This window comes from Boleophthalmus pectinirostris, unplaced genomic scaffold (assembly GCF_026225935.1).
Source record: "Boleophthalmus pectinirostris isolate CB_2022bp ecotype Guang Dong unplaced genomic scaffold, ASM2622593v1 HiC_scaffold_10, whole genome shotgun sequence".
In the NCBI taxonomy this organism is placed as follows: Eukaryota; Metazoa; Chordata; class Actinopteri; order Gobiiformes; family Gobiidae; genus Boleophthalmus; species Boleophthalmus pectinirostris.
The window spans coordinates 1,699,034-1,723,033 of NW_026570971.1; the positions used below are offsets into that span (position 1 = coordinate 1,699,034).

Sequence of the window (24,000 nt, forward strand, 5' to 3'; positions counted from 1 at the left end):
ACGACTTCTCTTCATGAGTGAACAAAAATAAAACATTGTGTAAAATCTTCATCTGTTTCTAAAGTTCTGTGAAATTTTGAGGTTATTTCAAATTCCAAAATTACTGGTCTGTAAAATGATGTCACAGTTTTTGGTTTGATCACAGTCGGTCGAGTCCAGAGTCGAGAACAACACCAGTAGTTTCACCACATGTTTCCAAACGTCGTCCTGGTTTGTGACGTAAACGTGAGGAGAGATGGAATTAAATCTAACTGCTCCCTCCTATGCAGGGAGCAGGTGTCACACAGTAATGTTCCGCAGTGTGGCTTTAGAACAGATTTTTACTGAAGTGGTCGACTCTTGTGACGTCTGAACTTTCCCAATAAAACAGTCGATTCTTGATGCACATTCTGCAGCAGTGTGATGTACCTGATCCCCTTTTACCCTCCTCCTCACCCTGTGCCCTTTTACCCCTTTGTGCCCTTTTACCCCTTTGTGCCCTTTGACCCCTTTGTGCCCTTTGACCCTTTGTTCCGTCCTCAGGTCTGTGGGCACGTTCGCTCGAGCTCTCGACTGCAGCAGCTCCGTCCGACAGCCGAGTCTGCACATGAGCGCCGCCGCCGCCTCCAGAGACATCACACTGGTGAGACACACTTTTACATGTTCACATGTTCACATGTTTACACGTTCACATGTTTACACATTGTGCACATGTTTACACATTGTACACACGTTCACACGTTCACACGTTTACACGTTCACATGTTTACACGTTCACATGTTTACACGTTCACATGTTTACACGTTCACATGTTTACACGTTCACATGTTTACACATTTGTACACATGTTTACACGTTCACATGTTTACACGTTCACATGTTTACACGTTCACATGTTTACACATTACATGTTCACATGTTTACACGTTCACATGTTTACACACGTTCACATGTTTACACATTTACACATGTTCACGTTTACACATTCACATGTTTACACATGTTTACACATTGTACACATGTTTACACGTTCACATGTTTACACGTTCACATGTTTACACGTTCACATGTTTACACGTTCACATGTTTACACGTTCACTTACACATGTTTCACATGTTTACACATTCACATGTTTACACGTTCACACGTTTACACGTTCACATGTTTACACATTGTACACATGTTTACACATTGTACACATGTTACAGTTCACACGTTTACACGACATGTTTACACGTTTACACGTTCACATGTTTACACATTGTACACATGTTTACACGTTCACATGTTCACACGTTCACACGTTCACATGTTTACACGTTTACACGTTCACATGTTTACACGTTCACACGTTTACACGTTCACACGTTTACACGTTCACATGTTTACATGTTTACACATTGTACACATGTTTACACGTTCACATGTTTACACACGTTCACATGTTTACACATTCACATGTTTACACATTCACGTGTTTACACGTTTACACATTCACATGTTTACACGTTCACATGTTTACACATTCACATGTTTACACGTTTACACGTTCACATGTTTACACGTTCACATGTTTACACGTTTACACGTTCACATGTTTACACGTTCACATGTTTACACGTTCACATGTTTACACGTTTACACATTCACATGTTTACACGTTTACACATTCACATGTTTACATTTTACACTTACATGTTTACACGTTCACGTGTTTACACATTCACGTGTTTACACGTTCACGTGTTTACACATTCACATGTTTACACATTCACATGTTTACACGTTTACACGTTCACATGTTTACACGTTTACACATTCACATGTTTACACGTTCACATGTTTACACATTGTACACATGTTTACACATTGTACACATGTTTACACGTTCACACGTTTACACGTTCATATGTTTACACGTTTACACGTTCACATGTTTACACATTGTACACATGTTTACACGTTCACATGTTCACATGTTTACACGTTTACACGTTCACATGTTTACACGTTCACACGTTTACACGTTCACACGTTTACACGTTTACACGTTCACATGTTTACATGTTTACACATTGTACACATGTTTACACATTCACATGTTTACACGTTCACATGTTTACACGTTTACACATTCACATGTTTACACATGTTCACGTGTTTACACATTCACATGTTTACACGTTTCACATGTTTACACATTCACATGTTTACACGTTCACATGTTTACACGTTTACACGTTCACATGTTTACACGTTCACATGTTTACACGTTCACATGTTTACACGTTTACACGTTCACATGTTTACACGTTTACACATTCACATGTTTACACGTTTACACATTCACATGTTTACACGTTCACGTGTTTACACTTACACATTCACATGTTTACACGTTTACACGTTCACATGTTTACACGTTCACATGTTTACACGTTCACATGTTTACACGTTTACACACGTTCACATGTTTACACGTTTACACGTTCACATGTTTACACGTTCACATGTTTTACACATGTTTACACATTCACATGTTTACACGTTTACACGTTCACATGTTTACACGTTCACATGTTTACACGTTCACATGTTTACACGTTCACATGTTTACACGTTCACATGTTTACATGTTTACACATTGTACACATGTTTACACGTTCACATGTTTACACGTTCACATGTTTACACGTTCACATGTTTACATGTTCACATGTTTACACGTTCACACGTTTACACGTTCACATGTTTACACATGTTTACACATGTTTACACATTGTACACATGTTTACACGTTCACACGTTTACACGTTCACATGTTTACACGTTCACATGTTTACACATTGTACACATGTTTACACGTTCACATGTTCACACGTTCACATGTTTACACGTTTCACATGTTTACACGTTCACACGTTCACATGTTTACACGTTCACATGTTTACACATTGTACACATGTTTACACGTTCACGTTTACACGTTCACATGTTCACACGTTCACATGTTTACACGTTCACACGTTTACACGTTCATGTTTACATGTTTACACATTCACACGTTTACATGTTTACACATTGTACACATGTTTACACGTTCACGTTTACACGTTCACATGTTCACACGTTCACATGTTTACACGTTTACACGTTTACACGTTCACATGTTTACACGTTCACATGTTTACACATTGTACACATGTTCACACGTTTACACGTTCACATGTTTACACGTTCACACGTTTACACATTGTACACATGTTTACACGTTCACACGTTTACACGTTCACACGTTTACACGTTCACACGTTCACACGTCTACACGTTTACATGTTTACACGTTCCCGCTTTTTCACGTTCACATGTTTACACGTTCACATGTTTACACATTGTACACATGTTTACACGTTCACACGTTTACACATTGTACACATGTTTACACGTTTACACATTGTACACATGTTTACACGTTTACACATTGTACACATGTTTACACGTTCACATGTTTACATGTTCACATGTTTACACGTTCACACGTTTACATGTTCACACGTTCACACATTCACACATTCACATGTTTACATGTTTACACGTTCACATGTTTACACGTTCACACTTTTTCACGTTCACATGTTTACATGTTCACATGTTTACACGTTCACACATTCACATGTTTACATGTTTACACGTTCACACATTCACATGTTTACACGTTTACATCGGGGGTGGACATTATTTTTTCCGTGGGGCCACATGACAAATCAGAAAATATTGTTGAGGCCAAAATGTTTAACTCAGTTTTGCAGAATTAAGAGACTTTATAAAAAACAGTAAATATCATTGTTTATATCAGAGTTTATATTTGGACTAAGCAATGAAAAAGTGAGTCTCCCTGACAACAAGTCATTAAAAACACTTCTAAAAGAAAATCAGTGCAGTTTTAGTTCATGCATGAGGTAAAGTTGTAGGTATAATTAGGTTTATTTTGTAATTCCAAATGATCTTAAATGGGCCGATCAGAGTCGACAAAAGGGACGTATGTGGCCCAGGTCTGTTTTACATGACGACACGACTAAACTAAATATTATACAATTTTATACTTTACAATTTTATACAATATCTGACTTTGTCCAGAGGCATCAGACTGGTGAGAAAAATGTGCTTATGATTACACAATTACACGTTTACAGGACAAAACTGTGTTATACACGGCAAAGGAGAAATTTTATTTGTTTATTTGTTGAATACATTTCTTAGTTCATCCAAGCTGCTTCTTCAGTTCTGGTCAGACTCTGGTGGACACTTCCTTAAATCTGTCTGCGGGGAGGAGCTAACTACACTGAAACTAACAGAAACTGTAAACAGGTATGTGTGTGAGTTTCAGAGGAGTTTCAGTGTAGTTAGCTCCTCCTTTTCCCTCAGTCGTCCAGGTAGAATCCATGGAGAGGATTGTACCTGGACGACTGTATAAAACAGAGAGAAGGAAGAGTCACCAGAGTCTGACCAGAACTGAAGAAGCAGCTTGGAGGAACTGAGAAACAATTTAACAAATAAATGTTTGTCCAGTCGACAAATTGAATTTCTCCTTTGCCTTGGATTCTACGTGAACGACACATGTGTCATACATATATGACCTGTTCTGTCAGGTTCCTGCAGGATAAAATCATAAATATTGGTGATTGGGACTCAGAGTTTGAGCGTCTCCGAGCAGAAACTGGAGATTTCACTGGCCGAAAATGATCCTCCTTTTGAACAGTGTTCATTTTTTATTCAGTTTGACTTTATTTTATTAACAACAAATAGTTTGTCTTTGTATTTTGAATGATGTTGTTCTGGTGCACTGTTCCTTTATGACCTGACACCCTTGGGTGTTTGTCACGTCCTGTTTAAGACGAGCACCTGAACTCTCACTGTGTTCGTCTGACGAAGGCCTCGTGATGAAACGTTGTACTGTAAATCCTCATAAATCTCACAATTTGTAAGACGATGTGCGGGATTTTTCTCAATGTTCTTTTGCTGCTCCGTCTCCTCCAACAAACCCGTCTCGAGTTGTTTATGTGCGACGTTCTCGTTCTTTCATTAATAACAAATAAAAATCATCTTCAGTGTTAAGTTCCTGAACATAAACAATTCAGACTTTTAATTACTGCTTTTAAACATTTAAGTCTGAACTCACCAAACCACAGACGTTTACTGACACAGGATCTGAGGATCTGTAGACTTCTCCTTTTTTTTTTTTTTTTTATAATTTGTCACATTTAAGGGATTGGAGACCCAGCACATCCACAATAAGACAGACTTGACTAAACACGCATACAAAAAAAAAATGAAATAAAATAAATAAATAATATAAATAAAAAAAATAATAAATAAAATTAAATAAATAAGTAAATAATAATAATAATAATGATAATAATACCAAAAAAAAGGGGGGGGCTTCTCCTTTTAAATCACACAAAATGATCTTTATTTAGTGAGTTTGATCTGCACAAAAACGCTCTGACACGTGCTCCTCGTGTTCTTATTTATCCGTTCAGATTTCAGTCTTTTCGTCGATTCTCCTGGACGTGTTTAAAATACCAACTCTGAACAGAATCCTTTTATTAAATCAGAACTCGCAGCCGTGTTCAGGGCCCCGGCGCTCGTCAGAAGCTCGGCCCCGACTCTCCGACTCTCCTCCTCGTTCTGTGGGAGCTGTGATCCGGGGCCCCTCGTCTGCTCCTCATTTATAAAACATGTCCGACGCCGTTAAGCTCCTCCTCCTCCTCCTCCCAGCGCGGGGACTGAGGCGCGGCCCCCGAGCTCACGGAGGCGCACGGAGGATCAGAGTCTGAACCGGAGCTGCGTCGGAGCCGAGGAGAACAGAGCACGAAACAGAACGGAGGAGGGAGGAGACGAAGATCTGCTCGCTGGAGTCGACGTTTTCAGATTCTAGAATGTGATTTTTAAACTCCCAGGTCTTTTCCTCTGAAATATCCAAAAAGTAACGTCACAAATATGGAACTTAAAGGTTGTATGGAGGATTTTTTTTGTTTCAAATTGTCAGTGATAGATTATAGATGCAGTCGCCTTGTAATTATGATGACCAAAAAAAAGAGAATAAAAATTCATCAACTCTGGACGTGGTGGGGCTAAACATTTGCCAATAGATAACGACACTGCCTCGTTATCTGTGAGCTGACAGGCTGTCAATCAAACTCCCTACGTTTCTAGTGTAACTGACTTGCCTGCGCGCCGCTGTTACGTGGTTTACGTACGACTGTCACACAGTCCACAGACGCAAGACGCACAGACGCTGTTTACTCCACCAACGCAACAGTTCTTAGAGGCTTTTTTTGACCTATATCTTCCTCGCAGTTCGCACAAAGTTTGTTGCGATGGCGACAGAATCCAGGAGCAGTTCGCCGCAAAAGAAAGTCCGTTTTTGAGGTCGCTGAAAGAAGAAGACAAGGGGAAAAGCAGCGAAGCCAAACTAAGGTGATTCTTGTAGATTCATTCCAGCGATGGCGCGACTGAAGCAGACGAAGGAGTCTAAAGACTGAACCACTGGTCCACAAATTACTCCTGGACAGGAAACTTCTGCTTATTATGAAAACGTACTTTATTTCCAAGAGCTAAACAAACGTTTTTCAGGACACGAAAGCGATATCCTATGTCTGAAAACGTAATTTTCAAGGCAAAGAAAGAGTCCGCTTGCTGCTGCGTGTTGTAGTTAGTTCATTCGCACTGAATCTCCGCGCAACCTTCTCTGCTCCCCTTTCCTGCTCCTCTCCCCCCGCTCCTCACTTCTCCGTCTTGTCTAACCAACACTGTAGTTAGTTGTTTACAAGTCATGTGCAGCGGCTGTAAACAAACCTGTTTGTGGCGTAAGGAGGAGGAGGGAGGAGGTGTTTCTACGTAGGAGCTGTGGGGGAGGGGAGGTGGTTTCACGCAGGAGCAACATTTGAAAAAGGACAAACAGTCGCTGGATTTCTCCTTCCTTGGAAAATCCTCTATACAACCTTTAAAAGCAGAAAATATGAAAAATCCCTCGATACGACATGTTCACGATATCGTTTAATTCCTGCATAATAAACGTGGAACAATATTGACGTTTGGTGTTGATGATCACGGCCAAAATGTCACTTTTTTTCACGGTTTGTTTGTTTCCTGTGACTTTTTCTCCGGTGTCACTTAATCCGTGTCATTTGTTCATTCGTAAACAAATGAAAAAACAGATAATGGTTCGTTTTGTTTGATGATGATTTTGTGTTTAAATGAAAAATGGAAAAAATAGATAAGGAACGTTTCCAGTTTATGTGACTTCAGTGACTGTGATGCCGGACTGAACCAGGACTGAACCAGGACTGATCCAGGACTGATCCAGGTCCGGGACCAGATCAGGACTGAGACCGAGACCAGATCGGGACTGAGACCGGGACTGAGATCAGGACCAGAGTGGGACTGAGACCTGGACCAGACCGGGACTGAGACCAAGCCGGGACTGAGACCGAGACCAGACCAAGACCGGACCAGGACCAGAGCGGGACTGAGACCGAGATCATGCCGGGACCAGACTGGGACCAGACTGGGACCAGACCGGAGGCTCAGAGCCCACTGCAGGGCCAGAGCTCGAAGCTGAGGCTCGGGGTCAAAGCTCAGAATCCGGTCTCAGTCCCAGTCTTAGTCCCGCTCTGGTCCTGGCCCTGGATCAGTCCTGGTTCAGTCCGGCATCACAGACAAAGAAGTCACATAAACGGGAAACAGTCGTTATCCGTTTTATCCATTTTTCATTTAAACACAAAATCGAAAACTGAAAAAAACGAATCATTTTGGAGACAAATAATGAAGAAAACTGTAGTTTTTTGTTTTCTTATTTTTGGTTTTATATTGAAAAACTGAACAAATGACACACGGATGTGATTTCTATATTCAGATGTTTTTGGTGAAGTGTGGAGAGGCTCTCGTCTTGTGTGTGAGGATCTGCTGCTCCTGTTCCTCCTGCACCACTGTCACTTGGCTCTACTGCACATGTCTCCTGCAGAAAGAGCCTCTGTCCTGATGTAAATAGTGAAATTTTCAGCCGAAGACGGAAACGGAGCAGCAGAAAGAAAGTTTGGAGTGAGAGAGAAACTTTCAGGGAGGATGAACCATGAAACTTTCCTGAAGTCACTGGACGGACAGAGTCTGGACTTCAGTGACACCGAAACCATCCTGTCGGGATTCAGAAAGTTTTGAAATGTTGTCAGTGAAAAAGAGTGGGAACCCTGTAGTGAGCGCCCCCTTCAGGCAGATATGAAGAAGTGTCCTCCAGCGTCCGACCAGAACAGATGAGCTGAGAAATGTTTTTGACCTAAATAAACGTTTGTCCAGTTTCTCTTTTTGTCGTGTTCCACAAATGATGATTGGCAAAGAAGGAACTCAAAAGTTTATTTTGGTCGAAGACGTTTCGCGGCTCATCCAAGCTGCTTCTTCAGTTTTGGTCTGAACTGAAGAACCGTGGATTCTGCCTGAACGACTGAAGGACTTTACACACAAACGATGATTCTGTACCATTGATTGATGTTACTGTTATTGTCTCTAATCCCTGGCGTCTTCTTCTCGTTTCTTCTGTTCTGTTCTTCAGTTCCACGCCATGGACAGCCTCCACGCGGCGGGTTACGACATGACCCGGGCCATCGCGTCTCTGGTTCCTCAGGGGGGGCCGGTGCTCTGCAGGGACGAGATGGAGGAGTGGAGCGCGTCTGAAGCCAACCTGTTCGAAGAAGCTCTGGAGAAGTACGGCAAGGACTTCACGGACATACAGCAGGACTTTGTGAGTGGATTTAACTCGTACGGCTCATGTTTTGGTATGTATTTAGTTTAATATATTGGTAAAAGTAAAACACTGCTCTGGTGAAAGTGTCTCTTGAGCGCCGTCTGTGAAAACAAAGTGGTAAATATTAAAGGTGCTTTAAAGTCCCCTGTCCAAAACTGAAGAGACGAAAGTTAAAGGTTCGTTTTCCTTTAAGTTGTTTCCTTCTGAACGTCGTGTTTCCGTGTCGCTGTCACGTTTTCTATTTAAATGTTCTCGTAGGGTTGATGTGTTCAGGCTGGTGCCACCTAGTGTCTCTGCTCAATTTCATTTCTCTCCAGTGACTCGGTCAAGAATCAGAAAACACTAAACCAGGAGAGTCAAACTCATTTTGTTCCGGGCGTCGTGTCCAACCGACTTTGATCCAAAGTGTCCGGATCAGAAAACTCATGTCATATAAACCCCAAAAATAACAATAAGCTCAAATATTTGTGCAGAGAAACACAAATCTATTACAGAAATCTTTTTTAATTGATGAACTCTTTCTTTTACAAAATATTATAATATTATGAACAACCTGAAACTTTAAGAAAAATACAATTTCAACACAAAGTTTGAACATGAACTTGTCTGTAAACAGGAATAAGTTCATTTTTGTTGTAAAATCCTGCACTCGGCTCCACTTTTCTCATGTTGGACATTTTTCTGATGAGGGTGTCACGGTCAACAGTCAAAACGATCGTCCTTTAAGAGCGTTTGGAAAGAGACAAGTCTTCATTTGTGCTGCTCTGGTGGGAGGGGCCACGTACAGAGACGCTGGAGACGCTGCTGTGATAAACACCACAGAAAATTAACAAGATTTTAATAGAAAATATCATTACAATATTTTAGTAGAAAATCAGCCGAGGGACAGATTAAAGGTCTTGGAGGGCCGGATCTGGCCCCCGGGCCAAAATGAGTTTGACATACCTTGTCTAGATTGTTTACAAAAACTCTGGAAGTGTGAATTCGGGCTCCAGCCAATCAGAGAAGAGACACATTCTGTGTTGTCAGTGAAAGATGAATACAGCAGTTTTCTGTGTTAGTGGAGCTTTACAAACGTCACGACCAAACAACAGCGATTGGTTAAATAAAAAAAGTCCCGCCTCCTGTTGAGCGAACAAATCCTAATGCTGCAGGTCACACGGTTTCCACCAAGTGAAATGAAGTGAAACCGTGTGATGAATCAGACTCGGGTCTGTGATATGAAGCTGCACTGACAAATGTTCTGAAACATTTTTTAACAAACTGCAATAAAAAGCGTTCACATTTATATGCTTTATTTTCTTTGTAATTAATTATAATCATCATTAATACACTTATGTCCCACTGCCAATAAAAAAAACCTAGTGCCTCCGAGATGTTGGTGAGAAACTAAACTAGACTAGACTAAAACTACGATTAAACCAGGACTAAAACCAGGACTAAACTAGGACTAAACCATCACTAAAACCAGGACTAAATCAGGACTAAAACCAGGACAAACTAGGAAGTAAAACCAGGACTAAAAACTAGGACCAAACCAGGACTAAAACCAGGACTAAAACTAGGACTAAATCAGGACTAAAACAGGATTTAAACAGGAACTAAACCAGGACTAAACCAGGACTAAACCAGAACTAAACCAGGTCTAAACCAGGACTAAACCAGGTCTAAAACCTGGTCTAAAACCAGGTCTAAAACCAGGATTTAACAGGACTAAATCCTGCTGTGTGGACGTGTTTCTTCTTCTTCTATCAATAATATTTTTAATTTGGTTCAGTAAAGTTTGGACTTTTTTTTTTTTTAATCAGACAAAACTTCTTATGTGAAGATTTCCTCGTCTTTGTTTCTCTACAACAAATCAAGTAATCCAAAGTAATCAGATTACATTACTCACTTTAAGTAATTTAATGGATTCTGTTACAAACTACATTTTGGGGTGTGTAATCTGTAATCTGTAGGGGATTACATTTTAAAAGTAAACTTCCCAACACTGGTCGTCTGTGATATGAAACTCTTCTACTACAATAAACGACGTCTTTGTCGATTCGTCCACTGGGTCGTTTTTTGAGCAGAGCCGGAGACTTTCCAGTGTAAATGTCGCACCACGACACTGACAAACTGCAACAAAATGTTAAAAAATTTATATTTTAAATGCGTATTTTCTTTGTAATTAATTAATCATAATTAAAAAATCTTAGTGCCTCCATGATGTTGGTGAGAAACTCTGGAGGCTTCGTGTGAGAGAAAAGGAGAAAAAGAGAAAGTGAAGTGTAAATCTCATCAAAAAATGAAACAAAAGGTTGCAGACTCTTCCAGCTGATGTTAAACACGCCTTTATTTAAAATTCTCAGCTGAATTCCTGATCAAACCGAAGATGTTTTTGTGCATTTCCTTTGTGCCTTCACACCGAGCACCACTCTGCCCCCTGGTGGACGGACGGCGCCGGTGCTGCTCACTCCGGTTTCCACAAACAAAACCTCGGCTCCGTTTTGTTCTGGGTGGAGTTTGAGGCTCTTTTTTTTTTTTTTTTTTTTTCTTTTCTTTTAAAAACTTTCAGAACAGACCCGGCCTCTGTGTTCGGACGCCAAAGGGAAGTTCTGAACCACATCTGAGACGAAAAGCGTGGAAATAAAAAGGTTTAAATGTTGTAAAAGTTGAATTGTTTCATGTTTTTGTTTCTCAGCTCCCGTGGAAATCTCTCACCAGTATAATCGAGTATTATTACATGTGGAAGACGACAGACAGATACGTACAACAGGTAAAAAAAAAACAACAACATTATTATTATTAAAATTAACATCATTTTAAAGACGAACCTTTTGAGATCCTAAAATAATTCGCCCTCGACTGGATTTCGTGAACATGTGGAGCTGAGTTTTCTCGGGCGTCTCAGACTCTGTGGGCAAAAGTACGACGTTAATCACACTTTTGATTTTTAGAAGACACTTGACATTTAGAATTTAAGTATTTAAAATGATGAGGTTTGATTTGATTTGATTGAATCAGGAGTAAATGTTCATATTTTTACACGGCGCTTTTTCTCTATTGCTCTATTTTACTAACACTGACACAGAGATTGAAAGAGAAAAGAATTACAATTTTCAGTTTATTGTATTTCATATTTTAGTCTCAATCTTGTTTTTTTTATTTTTTTTTTTATTTATTTATTTCATTCATAAAGCATAAAAAGACCTCAACAGTGTCACAACATCAGACACACAAGAAATGAATGAAAAGGAGCAGAAAAATCTTCTGTTCTCTGCCCCTTTTTCCTTTTTCAAGACAAAACATCAACACCGATCGTCACTAAACTTTCCAGATCAGTTCAGGCACAATCACTGATCAACTGCAAACAGTAAATCTTCATTATTATACACAACGACTTAGTTTTCTTTTTCATACAAAATGTCGTCATTGTACTTGATTCTTTTATTTCTTTGTCAAGACTTTTCCATAAGTTTAACTCCTTTCACAGCGACACTTTTTTTTTTTTTTTTATCCTGTGAGATCTTGTCCTCATCTCTGCCCATTAAACTGTGTATTATTTATGTGTTTGTATTTTCTGTGTGTTTCAGAAACGGTTAAAAGCGGCAGAAGCAGAGAGTAAACTGAAGCAGGTCTACATCCCAAATTAGTGAGTATCAAACACTGATGGATCAAGTTAAATAAACCTCTGTTCAGTTCATCACACAGACTGTATAAAGAAGTGATCTGAATCAGTGGGCTCCAGTCAGTTGAAGGACACAGTCACACTAGAGTCACGTTTACACTGAAGGGTCCAGTCAAGTGTTAACGGAGGAAACAGGGTCAGATTTTTGACATTCAAATGAAACTAGAGGAACTATTGAAATAAGTAAAGTATCAGAATGTAGGAAAGAGTTACACTCCAACAGGGTCAAGTTAAACCTGTGAGATTCTTTCAAGTTCAAGACAAAAAATTAAAAAACTCATGTCGGTAACGGAGGGAATGAAATATGCAGCACTTTTTGGTCAATAAATCCAAACAGTGAAAACTCTTGGTTCTCACTTCCATATCCTTAACAAACTGGTTTGAATATTTGCTTCATATAGTTTTCTACCATATGGTACAAGATTAGGTTGAAAAACCTCTGACTTTTTGACTCATGAGATTTTTTATTAAGAAAGTTCATGGTAACGGAGGGAAAAGTAACGGAGGGAAAATTGTACAAACAAGTAGAAGGTGCAGGATTTTACATCATTTGTCACTTTTTTCTTCTGAAAACTTTAATATTACTTCAAAATGAAAGAAACTATTTCTATAAAATATGTCAGTCCTTCCAAGAACATTTTTATCATTTTAAATACTTTTTTTTTTTTTAAATCCTGTCCCTTCATCAACAGTTCAAAGATGGAATAACACAAGATATGATGAAATACAAACATTTATTTACATGATTTTCAGGTCTTTGAAATTGGGAAATAATTTTTGTTCCATGTTTCATTCATGGTCTGTTTAAAACAGATGGAACTTTAGAACCAAAAATGGAACAGAAAAAAGGTCAACAGTTTGATAAACTCGAGTACATATGTATCTGTTCAATACTGTTTTATATCAGATGAATTCACTTGAAGTTTTGGTCTTGTTGTTTACTTCTGCTGGACTGTATCACCGTATCGGAAACGATTTGGGTCCAGACACATCGTTTCTGTGTCCTCAGTCCATTGGATTAGTGTGAACGAACACTGCATCCACAACCAAAACAACTCCAGTACACACTAGTGTGGACGGGGCCTGGGACTGTAGAACTGTGCCCATCGCTGTGGTTCTTTGTTCCACACTCACACCTGAACAACTGAACCAAACCACGGCCCAAGACGTCCTCACGGTGCTGTTTTTTTACATGAGGCAACAAAGTAAACGCTTTAGCCGAGAAAACAAGTGCTGCGATACGACCTCCTCCATGAGTTTAAAAACAGAGCAGACGAGTGAGGAGACGACGCTGCAGAACTACTGTCTCTGTCACAGTCTTTACTGAAGTTCACACAGGGTCACTGTGGTTTAGACTGACTTTTAGAGCGACTTTATCCACTGTCTTCCTCATATGAGTAACATCAGCGCACACACAGGGCTCGTAGAGTAAAGTCGTGTGTGTACGTGTGTGTACATGAGCTCCGGGTCGTGCTTTGGCCCACCTCCTCCAGTCGGGTCGGAGTCTCAGTCGGGTCGTCCCTGGCCCCGGTTCGATCGCGCTCACTCTTATATATTTATTTCTATTTCTATATTTGTCTGTTTCAGTAACAAACCGAACCCAAACCAGCTGAGTAACAGTGTGAAGCCTCTGGTGAACGGCGCCGGTTCTGCTCCTCCTCAGACTCCAGGACTGGGCCGGGCCTGTGAGAGCTGCTACAGTAAGTCCTGAAAGAACCACACGTCCTCACCACAAAACATCACGTCACAGAGATTATGTACAGAATCTACATCATGTACAGAATCTACATTGTGTACATAATGTACATCATGTTCTCTGAATAATTTAAACACTGGTCAGAGCTGCAGGATGCAGAGAGGAGGAGGAGGAGGAGGAGGAGGAGGAGGAGGAGGAGGAGGAGGAGGAGGAGGAGGAGGAGGAGAGAGAGAGGAGGAGGAGAGAGGAGGAGGAGGAGGAGGAGAGGAGGAGGAGGAGGAGAGAGAGGAGGAGGAGAGAGGAGGGAGGAGGAGGAGGAGGAGGAGGAGGAGGAGGAGGAGAGGAGGAGGAGGAGGAGGAGGAGGAGGAGGAGGAGGAGGAGAGAGGAGGAGGAGAGAGAGGAGGAGGAGGAGGAGGAGGAGGAGGAGGAGGAGGAGGAGAGGAGGAGGAGGAGGAGGAGGAGGAGGAGGAGAGGAGGAGGAGGAGAGAGGAGGAGGAGGAGGAGAGGAGGAGGAGGAGAGGAGGAGGAGGAGGAGAGAGGAGAGAGAGAGGAGGAGGAGGAGGAGGAGGAGGAGGAGGAGGAGGAGGAGGAGGAGGAGGAGGAGGAGGAGGAGGAGAGGAGAGAGAGGAGGAGGAGGAGGAGGAGGAGGAGGAGGAGGAGGAGGAGGAGGAGGAGAGAGGGAGAGGAGGAGGAGAGAGGAGGAGAGGAGAGAGAGGAGGAGGAGGAGGAGGAGGAGGAGGAGGAGGAGAGAGAGAGGAGGAGGAGGAGGAGGAGGAGGAGAGAGAGGAGGAGAGAGGAGAGAGGAGAGAGGAGGAGGAGGAGGAGAGGAGGAGAGAGAGGAGGAGGAGGAGGAGGAGGAGGAGAGGAGGAGGAGGAGGAGGAGAGGAGGAGTTGTTCCTCTGAAAACTGTTCAAACCTCAGAAGGCACAGATTTAATAATCAAATATATTTATGAATTAAATCACAAACACAAACAGTTTCTGCCTTTGGCTTTTGCACAAAAACTTATATTTGACTGACAAATAAGGTCAAAGGTCAAATCTGAGCTCAATATTTTTCAGAATATTTCTTCATGTGATAAAAGAACCAAACACAAATAAAACGACACAAACTCATTTATGCCCAACCTGATGTTACGGCTTCTGTGTTTCTCTGTGTTTCTCTGTGTTTCTCTGTGTTTCTCTGTGTTTCTCTGTGTTTCTCTGTGTTTCTCTGTTTCTCTGTGTTTCTCTGTGTTTCTCTGTGTTTCTCTGTGTTTCTCTGTGTTTCTCTGTGTTTCTCTGTGTTTCTCTGTGTTTCTCTGTGTTTCTCTGTGTTTGTAGAACAGTGTTGCTATGGCGACGGCTGCAGAGTGAATAAAATGATTTATTTTGAGGAAAAAAACACCAGCAGAGTGAGATCTGTGTTTTATAAGCTCCAGTTAATTACTGTCAGTGTTTTACAGAAAACCTGAAGCTCGTACAGCGTTAAACGACCTGAGTGCACAGATCACCTCAGGTCACAGTCGCACAAAACAAAACTCTGCAGTTTATTTTGTGACTGAATAAGTCCAGGGTTCCCACGGTCATGGAAATCCTGGAAAAGTCATGGAATTTTAGTCTCTCTTCCCCACAGCTCCAGTTCAGTTCAGTTTTCATGAGATCAGAGGAAATCACAGTTTAACTGAACTTGGGTGAATATTTTCTTTGACTTTTGACTGTTCATAGTTGAAAGATTTAGATTTTCATTGAAGCAAGTTTTTATTTTTGACTGACTGTTGACCTGTGGGAAAAAAAACATCTAAAAGGAGTTCAAAAGCTGCAGATCGACTACAGAGACATTTACTTATTATTATTATTATTATTTTATATGATCCAGTCCAACTTTATTTGTAGAGCACATTTTATTTAAAAAAAACTGTTTCCAAAGTGCTTCACACAGCGACTTAAAACATTTTACTTAAAAAAAAAAAATTCTGCATAATTATGTTTAAACCATGAGAAAACTACGGAAGCCGAGAGGGTCACAACAAACGCAAACACCGCAACAAATACAAAAAGCCACAAAGGAAATGACAGCGGGACTCTATTTTCCGACGGACCGATCGAGCGGCAAGTGAAGAAGAAGAAGAAGAACTACAACGTGAAACGAACAATGATAAAACAATAAATTACTTTTACTTACGTTTCCAACTTCTCCGTTCCTTTACTTTTCACGTCCTGTGGTCATTTCCGTTGTGGCTTTTTAATGTGTTGTGGCTTTTTAATGTGTTGTGGCATTTGCGTTTGTTGCAGCGTTTGTATTAAAATAAAGTCCCGCTGTCATTTCCGTTGTGGCTTTTTTGTCGTGTTGTCGCGTTTGTGTTCGTTGCGGCGTTTGCGTTTGTTGTGACCCTCTCGGCTTCCGTAGAAAACTAATAGAATCAATAAATAAAATAATAATAATAATAAAATCAATGAACAAAAATAATAAAATCAATACATAAAAGCAGCAAATTCTGTTTGTTCTGGATTCAGTGTTTAAGCAAAACTTTTATTAAAAAATTATTTTATTAAGAAAAGGTTTAACATTACAGATCTACAAAGAAGAGAAAACATGCAGATGATGTTGAAATTTTTAAATAAATATTTAGTTTGGTCCACGATTAGTCCCAGTTTTTATTTTTGATCCTCCTGCTTTAGGTCAGGAAAAAGTCATGGAAAGTTTTTGTACTGTTGTCAGTCCGTGTTGGACACCGTGTATGTGAACACAGATCAACAGCCAAACTCTGTTTTCACGAGCCTGGAAACTGAGCGTCTTACTCCTTTAATACAGTTTTCTAGACAACTTACGATTTGTTACAGTTGTGGCGCGAAAAGCCCAAGTGAAACTGAAAAACAAACAAATAAAATGTACATTAGTTTGCAATATAAGAACAGAAATCCATCAGAGAAATAACTAGCACCACAAACTGCTTCTTTAACAAGATCTTTTCATATGCTAATTAGGCCGCAAATACACGTGAACAGAGGCTTTGCACCGTCACGTGTCCCTATGGCAACAGATACCTACGCCGCCATGACACCGGACACACTGTCACTGACTTCAGCAGCATCAGAGAAACATGGGCAGGTTTTGTTGTGTATTTGGTTCTAGACGCTCTGAAAGGAATAAAACGATTAGTTTCTTCACTGTTCCTCTGGAAATGACTCATCAGGATCAAACAAGGGAATTATCAAAAAAAAGACGCGGATTATAGCAGCAAAATAAACCACGAAGAGATTTCCAATGGTCCCATCAAGACACACGAAGTTTCATCAAGATATTTGCTATTTAAATTATTTCATAGTTTATTTAATGAAAGAAACACATTTACTGAACTAAAATGTCATTAATTTATCCAGGAAAACCTGCACTAGTTTACGATTCAACGAACGCTCCTGTGATCAACACGACGCACGAGTCGAAGAGTCTGTGAGCCGAACCTCGAAAGAATCGACCATGAAAAGATCCTCGTGAACGTTAGAAAGATCCACTCACAAAAAGAGATTAATTCTAGAAGACAAAGTTGTGGATAAACAAGACAATAAAGAAAACCTGGTCCTACGACGAGTGACATGTTTATATGTGCTGGAACATACAGTTTCTACTCACACTCACACTGCAAATGTTTTCTTTTTACATTTTAGTTCAGTAAATGTGCTTCTCTCATTAAATAAACTATGAAACTATTTAAATAGCAAATACCTTGATGAAAGTGACGTGAGTGAGTCTTGATGGGACCATTGGAAATCTCTTCGTGGTTTATGTTTCTAGACATAATTCACGTCTTTTTTTGATAATTCCCTTGTTTGATCCTGATGAGTCATTTCCAGAGGAACAGTGAAGAAACAAATCGTTTTATCCTTTCAGAGCGTCTAGAACCAAATACACAACAAAACCTGCCCATGTTTCTCCGACGCTGCTGAAGTCAGTGACAGTGTGTCCGGTGTCATGGCGGCGTAGGTATCGTTGCCATGGGGACACGTGACAGTGCAGAGCCTCTATTGAGGTAGAACTACGCTAATACACAGGGCTCCTGAGCGAGCAAGATCATGGGCTCGGTCTAATTCCTGGAAATAACCTGCAAAAAACGATCTCTCCAACATCTTCCAGAACAAGTTTAAATCACCAAACACATAGTAAAAATTTACAGCCGTCGCTTTCAAAGCTGTAAATAAGATTTAACACACAGGATGTCAACAAACTGCTTTTCTGTAACACGTTTCTTTTCCTCTAACTGATTTCTGCCTCTGTTACCCATAATGCATCACAACCACTTCCTGAGGCCTTCAAAATAAGATGCAAGTAAAACCAAACCAAGAGTGCAGAGCCTTTATTTTTTAACAAATGACAAGTTTTTTAACATGAAATTATAACAGATGAATTAGAACATATTTATTACTAAATGATTATAAACCTTTTTAACTCTTCGTTGAAACACACTTTTACTGTGGCAGAACAGTTTTGAAATGTTGTCGTCAGTGGAAAAGTGGGGAACCCCGTGTAAGTTTAGTGTTTAGATTTCGTTTTTTCGTGTCTAATTTAAAGTCTCGTGTCGTTTCGCAGCGAGCAGTTTGTAAGTTTAGTGTTTGGATGTTGTTTTCTGTTTGTTTCGCAGCGAGCAGTTTGTAAGTTTAGTGTTTCGATGTTGTTTTCTGTTTGTTCGCAGCGAGCAGTTCGTTCCAGTGGTACTCGTGGGGACCTCCCAACATGCAGTGTCGTCTTTGCGCCTCCTGCTGGACGTACTGGAAAAAGTACGGCGGCCTGAAGATGCCCACGAGGCTCGACGGAGAGAGACCAGGACCCAACCGCTCCAGCTCGGTACGACACGGGAGGAAGAGGAGGAGAGGAGGAGGAGGAAGGAGGAGGAGGAAGAGGAGGAGGAGGAAGAGGAGGAGGAGGAGGAGAGGAGGAGAGGAGAGAAGGAGAGAGGAGGAGGAGGAGGAGGAGGAGGAGAGGAGGAGGAGGAGAGAGGAGGAGAAGGAGGAGGAAGGAGGAAGAGGAGGAGAGAGGAGGAAGAGGAGGAGGAGGAGAGGAGGAGGAGGAGAGGAGGAGGAGAGAGAGGAGGAAGAGAGGAGGAGGAGGAGGAGGAGGAGGAGGAGGAAGAGGAGAGAGGAGGAGAGAAGAGGAAGAGAGGAAGGAGAGGAAGAGGAGGAAGAAGAGGAGGAGAGAGGAAGAGAGAGAAAGAGAGGAGGAGGAGGAAGAGGAGGAAAGGAGGAGGAGAAAGGAGGAGGAAGAGGAGGAGGAGGAGAGAGGAGGAGGAAGGAGGAGGAGAGAAGAGGAAGGAGGAGGAGAAGGAGGAAGGAGGAAGAGGAAGAGGAGGAAAGGAGGAGAAGGAGAGGAAGGAGAGAGAAGGAGAGAAAGAAGGAGGAAGGAGGAGGAGGAAGAGGAGGAGGAAGAGGAGAAAGAAGAGGAAGAGAGGAGGAAGAGAAGGAGGAGAAAGAGGAGGAGGAAGAGAAGAGGAGGAAGAGAAACAGGAGGAAGAGGAGGATTAGAAAGAGAAAGAGGAGGAGAAAAAGGAGGAGGAAGAGGAGGAGGGTTTATATCAAAGTGTGTCATGTGACGCAGCAGATCAACGTCTCAGAGTTTTATTATAACAAAAGAGAAACTGTAATCACACTTTCTAAAAATGTCGTCTGAACCCACTGAGTTCACTGTTCTGTTTTATTTTATTTTTATTTATAAATTTTGTTATTTTGAGCGAGCTGTGATTGGTCCGTGTGTTCGTGTTCTGAGCTGTGATTGGTCCGTGTGTTTGTGTTCTGGTCTGTGATTGGCCCGTGTGTTCGTGTTCTGAGCTGTGATTGGTCTGTGTTTGAGCTGTGATTGGTCCGTGTGTTCGTGTTCTGAGCTGTGATTGGTCCGTGTGTTTGTGTTCTGAGCTGTGATTGGTCCGTGTGTTCGTGTTCTGAGTGTGATTGGTCCGTGTGTTTTGTGTTCTGAGCTGTGATTGGTCCGTGTGTTGGTGTTCTGAGCTGTGATTGGTCCGTGTGTTTGTGTTCTGGTCTGTGATTGGTCCGTGTGTTCGTGTTCTGGTCTGTGATTGGTCCGTGTGTTCGTGTTCTGGTCTGTGATTGGTCCGTGTGTTTGTGTTCTGAGCTGTGATTGGTCCGTGTGTTTGTGTTCTGAGCTGTGATTGGTCCGTGTGTTTGTGTTCTGGTCTGTGATTGGTCCGTGTGTTTGTGTTCTGAGCTGTGATTGGTCCGTGTGTTCGTGTTCTGGTCTGTGATTGGTCCGTTCGTTGGTGTTCTGGTCTGTGATTGGTCCGTGTGTTTGTGTTCTGGTCTGTGATTGGTCCGTGTGTTTGTGTTCTGGTCTGTGATTGGTCCGTGTGTTTGTGTTCTGAGCTGTGATTGGTCCGTGTGTTCGTGTTCTGGTCTGTGATTGGTCCGTTTTGGTGTTCTGGTCTGTGATTGGTCCGTGTGTTTGTGTTCTGGTCTGTGATTGGTCCGTGTGTTTGTGTTCTGGTCTGTGATTGGTCCGTGTGTTTGTGTCTGATTGGTCTGTTTGTGGTTCGTGTTTGTGTTCTGAGCTGTGATTGGTCGTGGTGTTCTGGTCTTGTGATTGTGTTGTTGTGTTCTGTCTGTGATTGGTGGTTCGTTTGGTGTTCTGGTCTGTGATTGGTGGGTTCGTTGGTGTTCTGGTCTGTGATTGGTGGGTTCGTTGGTGTTCTGGTCTGTGATTGGTGTGTTCTGTGTTTGTGTTCTGGTCTGTGATTGGTCCGTTCGTTGGTGTTCTGGTCTGTGATTGGTGGGTTCGTTGGTGTTCTGGTCTGTGATTGGTGGGTTCGTTGGTGTTCTGGTCTGTGATTGGTCCGTTCGTTGGTGTTCTGCTCTGTGATTGGTGGGTTCGTGTCTCCTCAGAGCCCTCACGGTCTTCCTCTCAGACACAGCGGGAGTCCAAAGTTTGCGGTGAAAACTCGACAGGCGTTTTACCTCCAGACGAGCGCCGTGACCCGCGTCGCCCGGAGACTCTGCCAGGACCTGATCAGGCCCCGCCTCCTCGCGCGCCACCCGTACCTCCCCGTCAACGCCGCCGCCATCAAGGCCGAGTGTGAGTCAAGACTCTCTCCTCCTTTTTCTCATCCTCTACTCCTCCTCCTCCTCTTCTCTCTCTTTCTCTCTCCTCTCTCTTCTTCTCAATCCCCTCTTCTCTCTCTCCTCCTCTGCTGCTTTTCTCTCTCTCCCCTCCTCTTTCTCCTTCTCTCCTCCTCTCTGTTCCTCTCTTTCTTCTCTCTTTCCTCCTCTCTCTTCCTCTCTCTCCTCTCTCTCTTTTCTCTCTCACTCTCCTCTTCTCTTCTCTCTCTCTCTTCCTCTCTCTTTCTCTCTCCTCCTCTGCTGCTTTTCTCTCTCTCCCCTCCTCTTTCTCCTCCTCTCCTCTCTCTTCTTCTCTCTTTCCTCCTCTCTCTTCCTCTCTCCTCCTCCTCTCTCTGTTCTCTCTCACTCTCCTCTTCTCTTCTCCTCTCTCTGTTCCCTTTGCTTCTCCTCTCCTCCTCTCTGCCCTCCTTGCTCTCTCTCCTCTCCTTCTCTCCCTTATCTCTCTCCTCTCCTTCTCTTCTTCTCTCTTCCTCTCTCTCTCTCCTCATCTCTCCTCTCTTTCTCTCTCCCTCCTCTTTCTATCTCTCTCTTCTCCTCTCTCTTTCTTCCTCTCTCACCCCTCTGTTCTCTCTCTTCCTCTCTCTTTTCTGTCTCTTCCTCTCTCCTTTCTCTGTTCCCTCTCCTCCTCCTCTTTTCTCTCCTCCTTTGCTGCTTCTCTCTCTCTCTTCCTCCTCTCTCTTTCTCTTTTCCTCTCTCCTCCTCTCTCCTCTCTCTCTTTCCTTCTCATTCCCCTCCTCTCTCTCTCTCCACCTCCTCCTCCTTCTCCTCTTTCTTCCTCTCTCTAATCTCCTCCTCTGCTCCTTTTCTCTCTCTTCCCTCCTTCTCTCTCTCCTCTCTCTTTTCCTCTCTCTCACTCCTCTCTCTCTCCTTCTCTCTTTCCTCCTCTCTCTTCCTCTCTCCCTCTTCTCTCCTCTCTCTGTTCCCTTTGCTTCTCCTCTCTCCTCCTCCTCCTCTCTCTCTCTCTCTTTCCTTGTCTACGTCTCTCTTCCTCTCTTCTCCTCTCTCTCTGTTCCCTCTGCTCCTCCTCCCCTCTTCCTCTCTCTCTCTCTCTCCTCTCTCTCTCTCTCTCTCTCTCTCTCTCTCCTTCTCACTCCCACCCTCTCTGTCTCTCTCTTCTCCTCTCCTTCTCCTCTTCCTCTCTCTCTCCTCCTCTCACCCCTCTGTTTTCTCACTCCTCTGTTCTCTCTCTCTCTCTCTCTCTCTCTCTCTCTCTCTCTCCTCTCTCTCCTCTCCTCTTCCTCTCTCTCTCTCTCTCTCTCTCTCCTCTCTCTCCTCTCTCTCTCTCTCTCTCCTCTCCTCCTCTTCCTCTCTCTCTCCTCCTCTCTAACCCCTCTGTTCTCTCTCTCTCTCCTCTCTCTGCTTCTCTCTCTCTTCTCTCTCTCTTTTCTCTCTCTCTTCCTCTCTCCTCCTCCTCTCTCTCCTTTCTCTGTTCCCTCTCCTCCTCCTTTGCTGCTTCTCTCTCTCTTCCCCCTCTCTTTCTCTCTCTCTTAACCCGCACACACAGAGGCGCCACATTCTCTCTCAAATACTCGTACAAATACTGAAATACTCGTTTAATTCACATCATCTTTTTAGTTTTTTATTTTATTGATTTATTTTTTTGACAGGTGCACTCCGGTTGCCAGAGAAGCTGAAAAAGCCGTCGCTGAAACCTGTGGAACGTAAACCGCTCGAGTCTGTGGTTCGGTATTTAGGTACGACTTTTAAACAACCGTCTGTGTGGAAACGGTTCTGATTTACACTTCTGAAGATTCACGTCAAAAAATAACAAACAAATACAAAAAAATAATGTCACGAGACTTTTTCAATCAGTTCACATCCATCGCAAAAGAAAAATTCTGTAACTTGACAAAAGCTGCTTCTTCAGTTCTGGACGGACGCTGGTGTTTTTATCTTCAAAAGAGGATTTACCGACGCAGGCGAGAGAGCAACACAGGACCACAGTCTGCTGTTCATCTCCATCTTTAAACTACGAACCGCTTATTTTGAGGACTTTGAGGGACAAATCTGAGCCAGAGAAAAGAAAAAAGAGTGCGTCTGGTATGTTCAGAAGTTACCGATACAAAACAAACCTCGATACAGTGAGCTTTCGATTCAATACCATATATTTCAAATCGATTCGATACAGTTCAATTTCAAGTCTAAATCATGTCTGTGATACTAAAAGTCTTTGTTAAATCACTTCTTCTTGTGCAAAATTCATAAGAAACACAAATATTTTAATCCTTAAAACAGTGAAAATGTCAAATGTGTCGCATAAAAGAGTTTCATTCCTCTGAACGAACAACACTGTAGCTGTAAAAAAAAGGAAAAATTTCAGTTTCAGGTGAGTTTCAGGTGAGTTTCAGGTGAGTTTCAGGTGAGGTTCAGGTGAGGTTCAGAGGAGTTTCAGGTGAGGTTCAGAGGAGTTTCAGGTGAGGTTCAGAGGAGTTTCAGGTGAGGTTCAGAGGAGTTTCAGGTGAGGTTCAGAGGAGTTTCAGGTGAGTTTCAGAGGAGGTTTCAGGTGAGTTTCAGGTGAGGTTCAGAGGAGTTTCAGGTGAGGTTCAGAGGAGTTTCAGGTGAGGTTCAGAGGAGTTTCAGGTGAGGTTCAGGTGAGTTTCAGGTGAGTTTCAGAGGAGTTTCAGGTGAGTTTCAGGTGAGGTTCAGAGGAGTTTCAGGTGAGGTTCAGAGGAGTTTCAGGTGAGTTTCAGGTGAGGTTCAGAGGAGTTTCAGAGTTTCAGAGGAGAGTTCAGGTGAGGTTCAGAGGAGTTTCAGA

The 24,000-nt window shown here is 42.2% G+C and overlaps 2 protein-coding genes across 3 annotated transcripts in view; one reads left to right on the forward strand and one right to left on the reverse strand.

The window, feature by feature from the left end:
- Positions 1-24,000, reverse strand: part of LOC129410510 (zinc finger protein 271-like) — a 688,773-nt gene that overhangs the window by 540,990 nt on the left and 123,783 nt on the right. The gene's annotated exons all lie outside the window — the stretch shown is intronic.
- mta1 (metastasis associated 1) overlaps positions 1-24,000 on the forward strand; it is a 143,270-nt gene that overhangs the window by 105,539 nt on the left and 13,731 nt on the right. For both annotated transcript variants that reach the window (XM_055158804.1, XM_055158808.1), the window contains exons 8-15: positions 523-622; positions 8,590-8,778; positions 11,465-11,539; positions 12,357-12,415; positions 14,039-14,151; positions 18,818-18,969; positions 21,012-21,201; positions 22,853-22,939. In XM_055158804.1, coding sequence (XP_055014779.1) covers positions 523-622; positions 8,590-8,778; positions 11,465-11,539; positions 12,357-12,415; positions 14,039-14,151; positions 18,818-18,969; positions 21,012-21,201; positions 22,853-22,939 — 965 coding nt within the window. The remainder of the gene's footprint in view (positions 1-522; positions 623-8,589; positions 8,779-11,464; positions 11,540-12,356; positions 12,416-14,038; positions 14,152-18,817; positions 18,970-21,011; positions 21,202-22,852; positions 22,940-24,000) is intronic.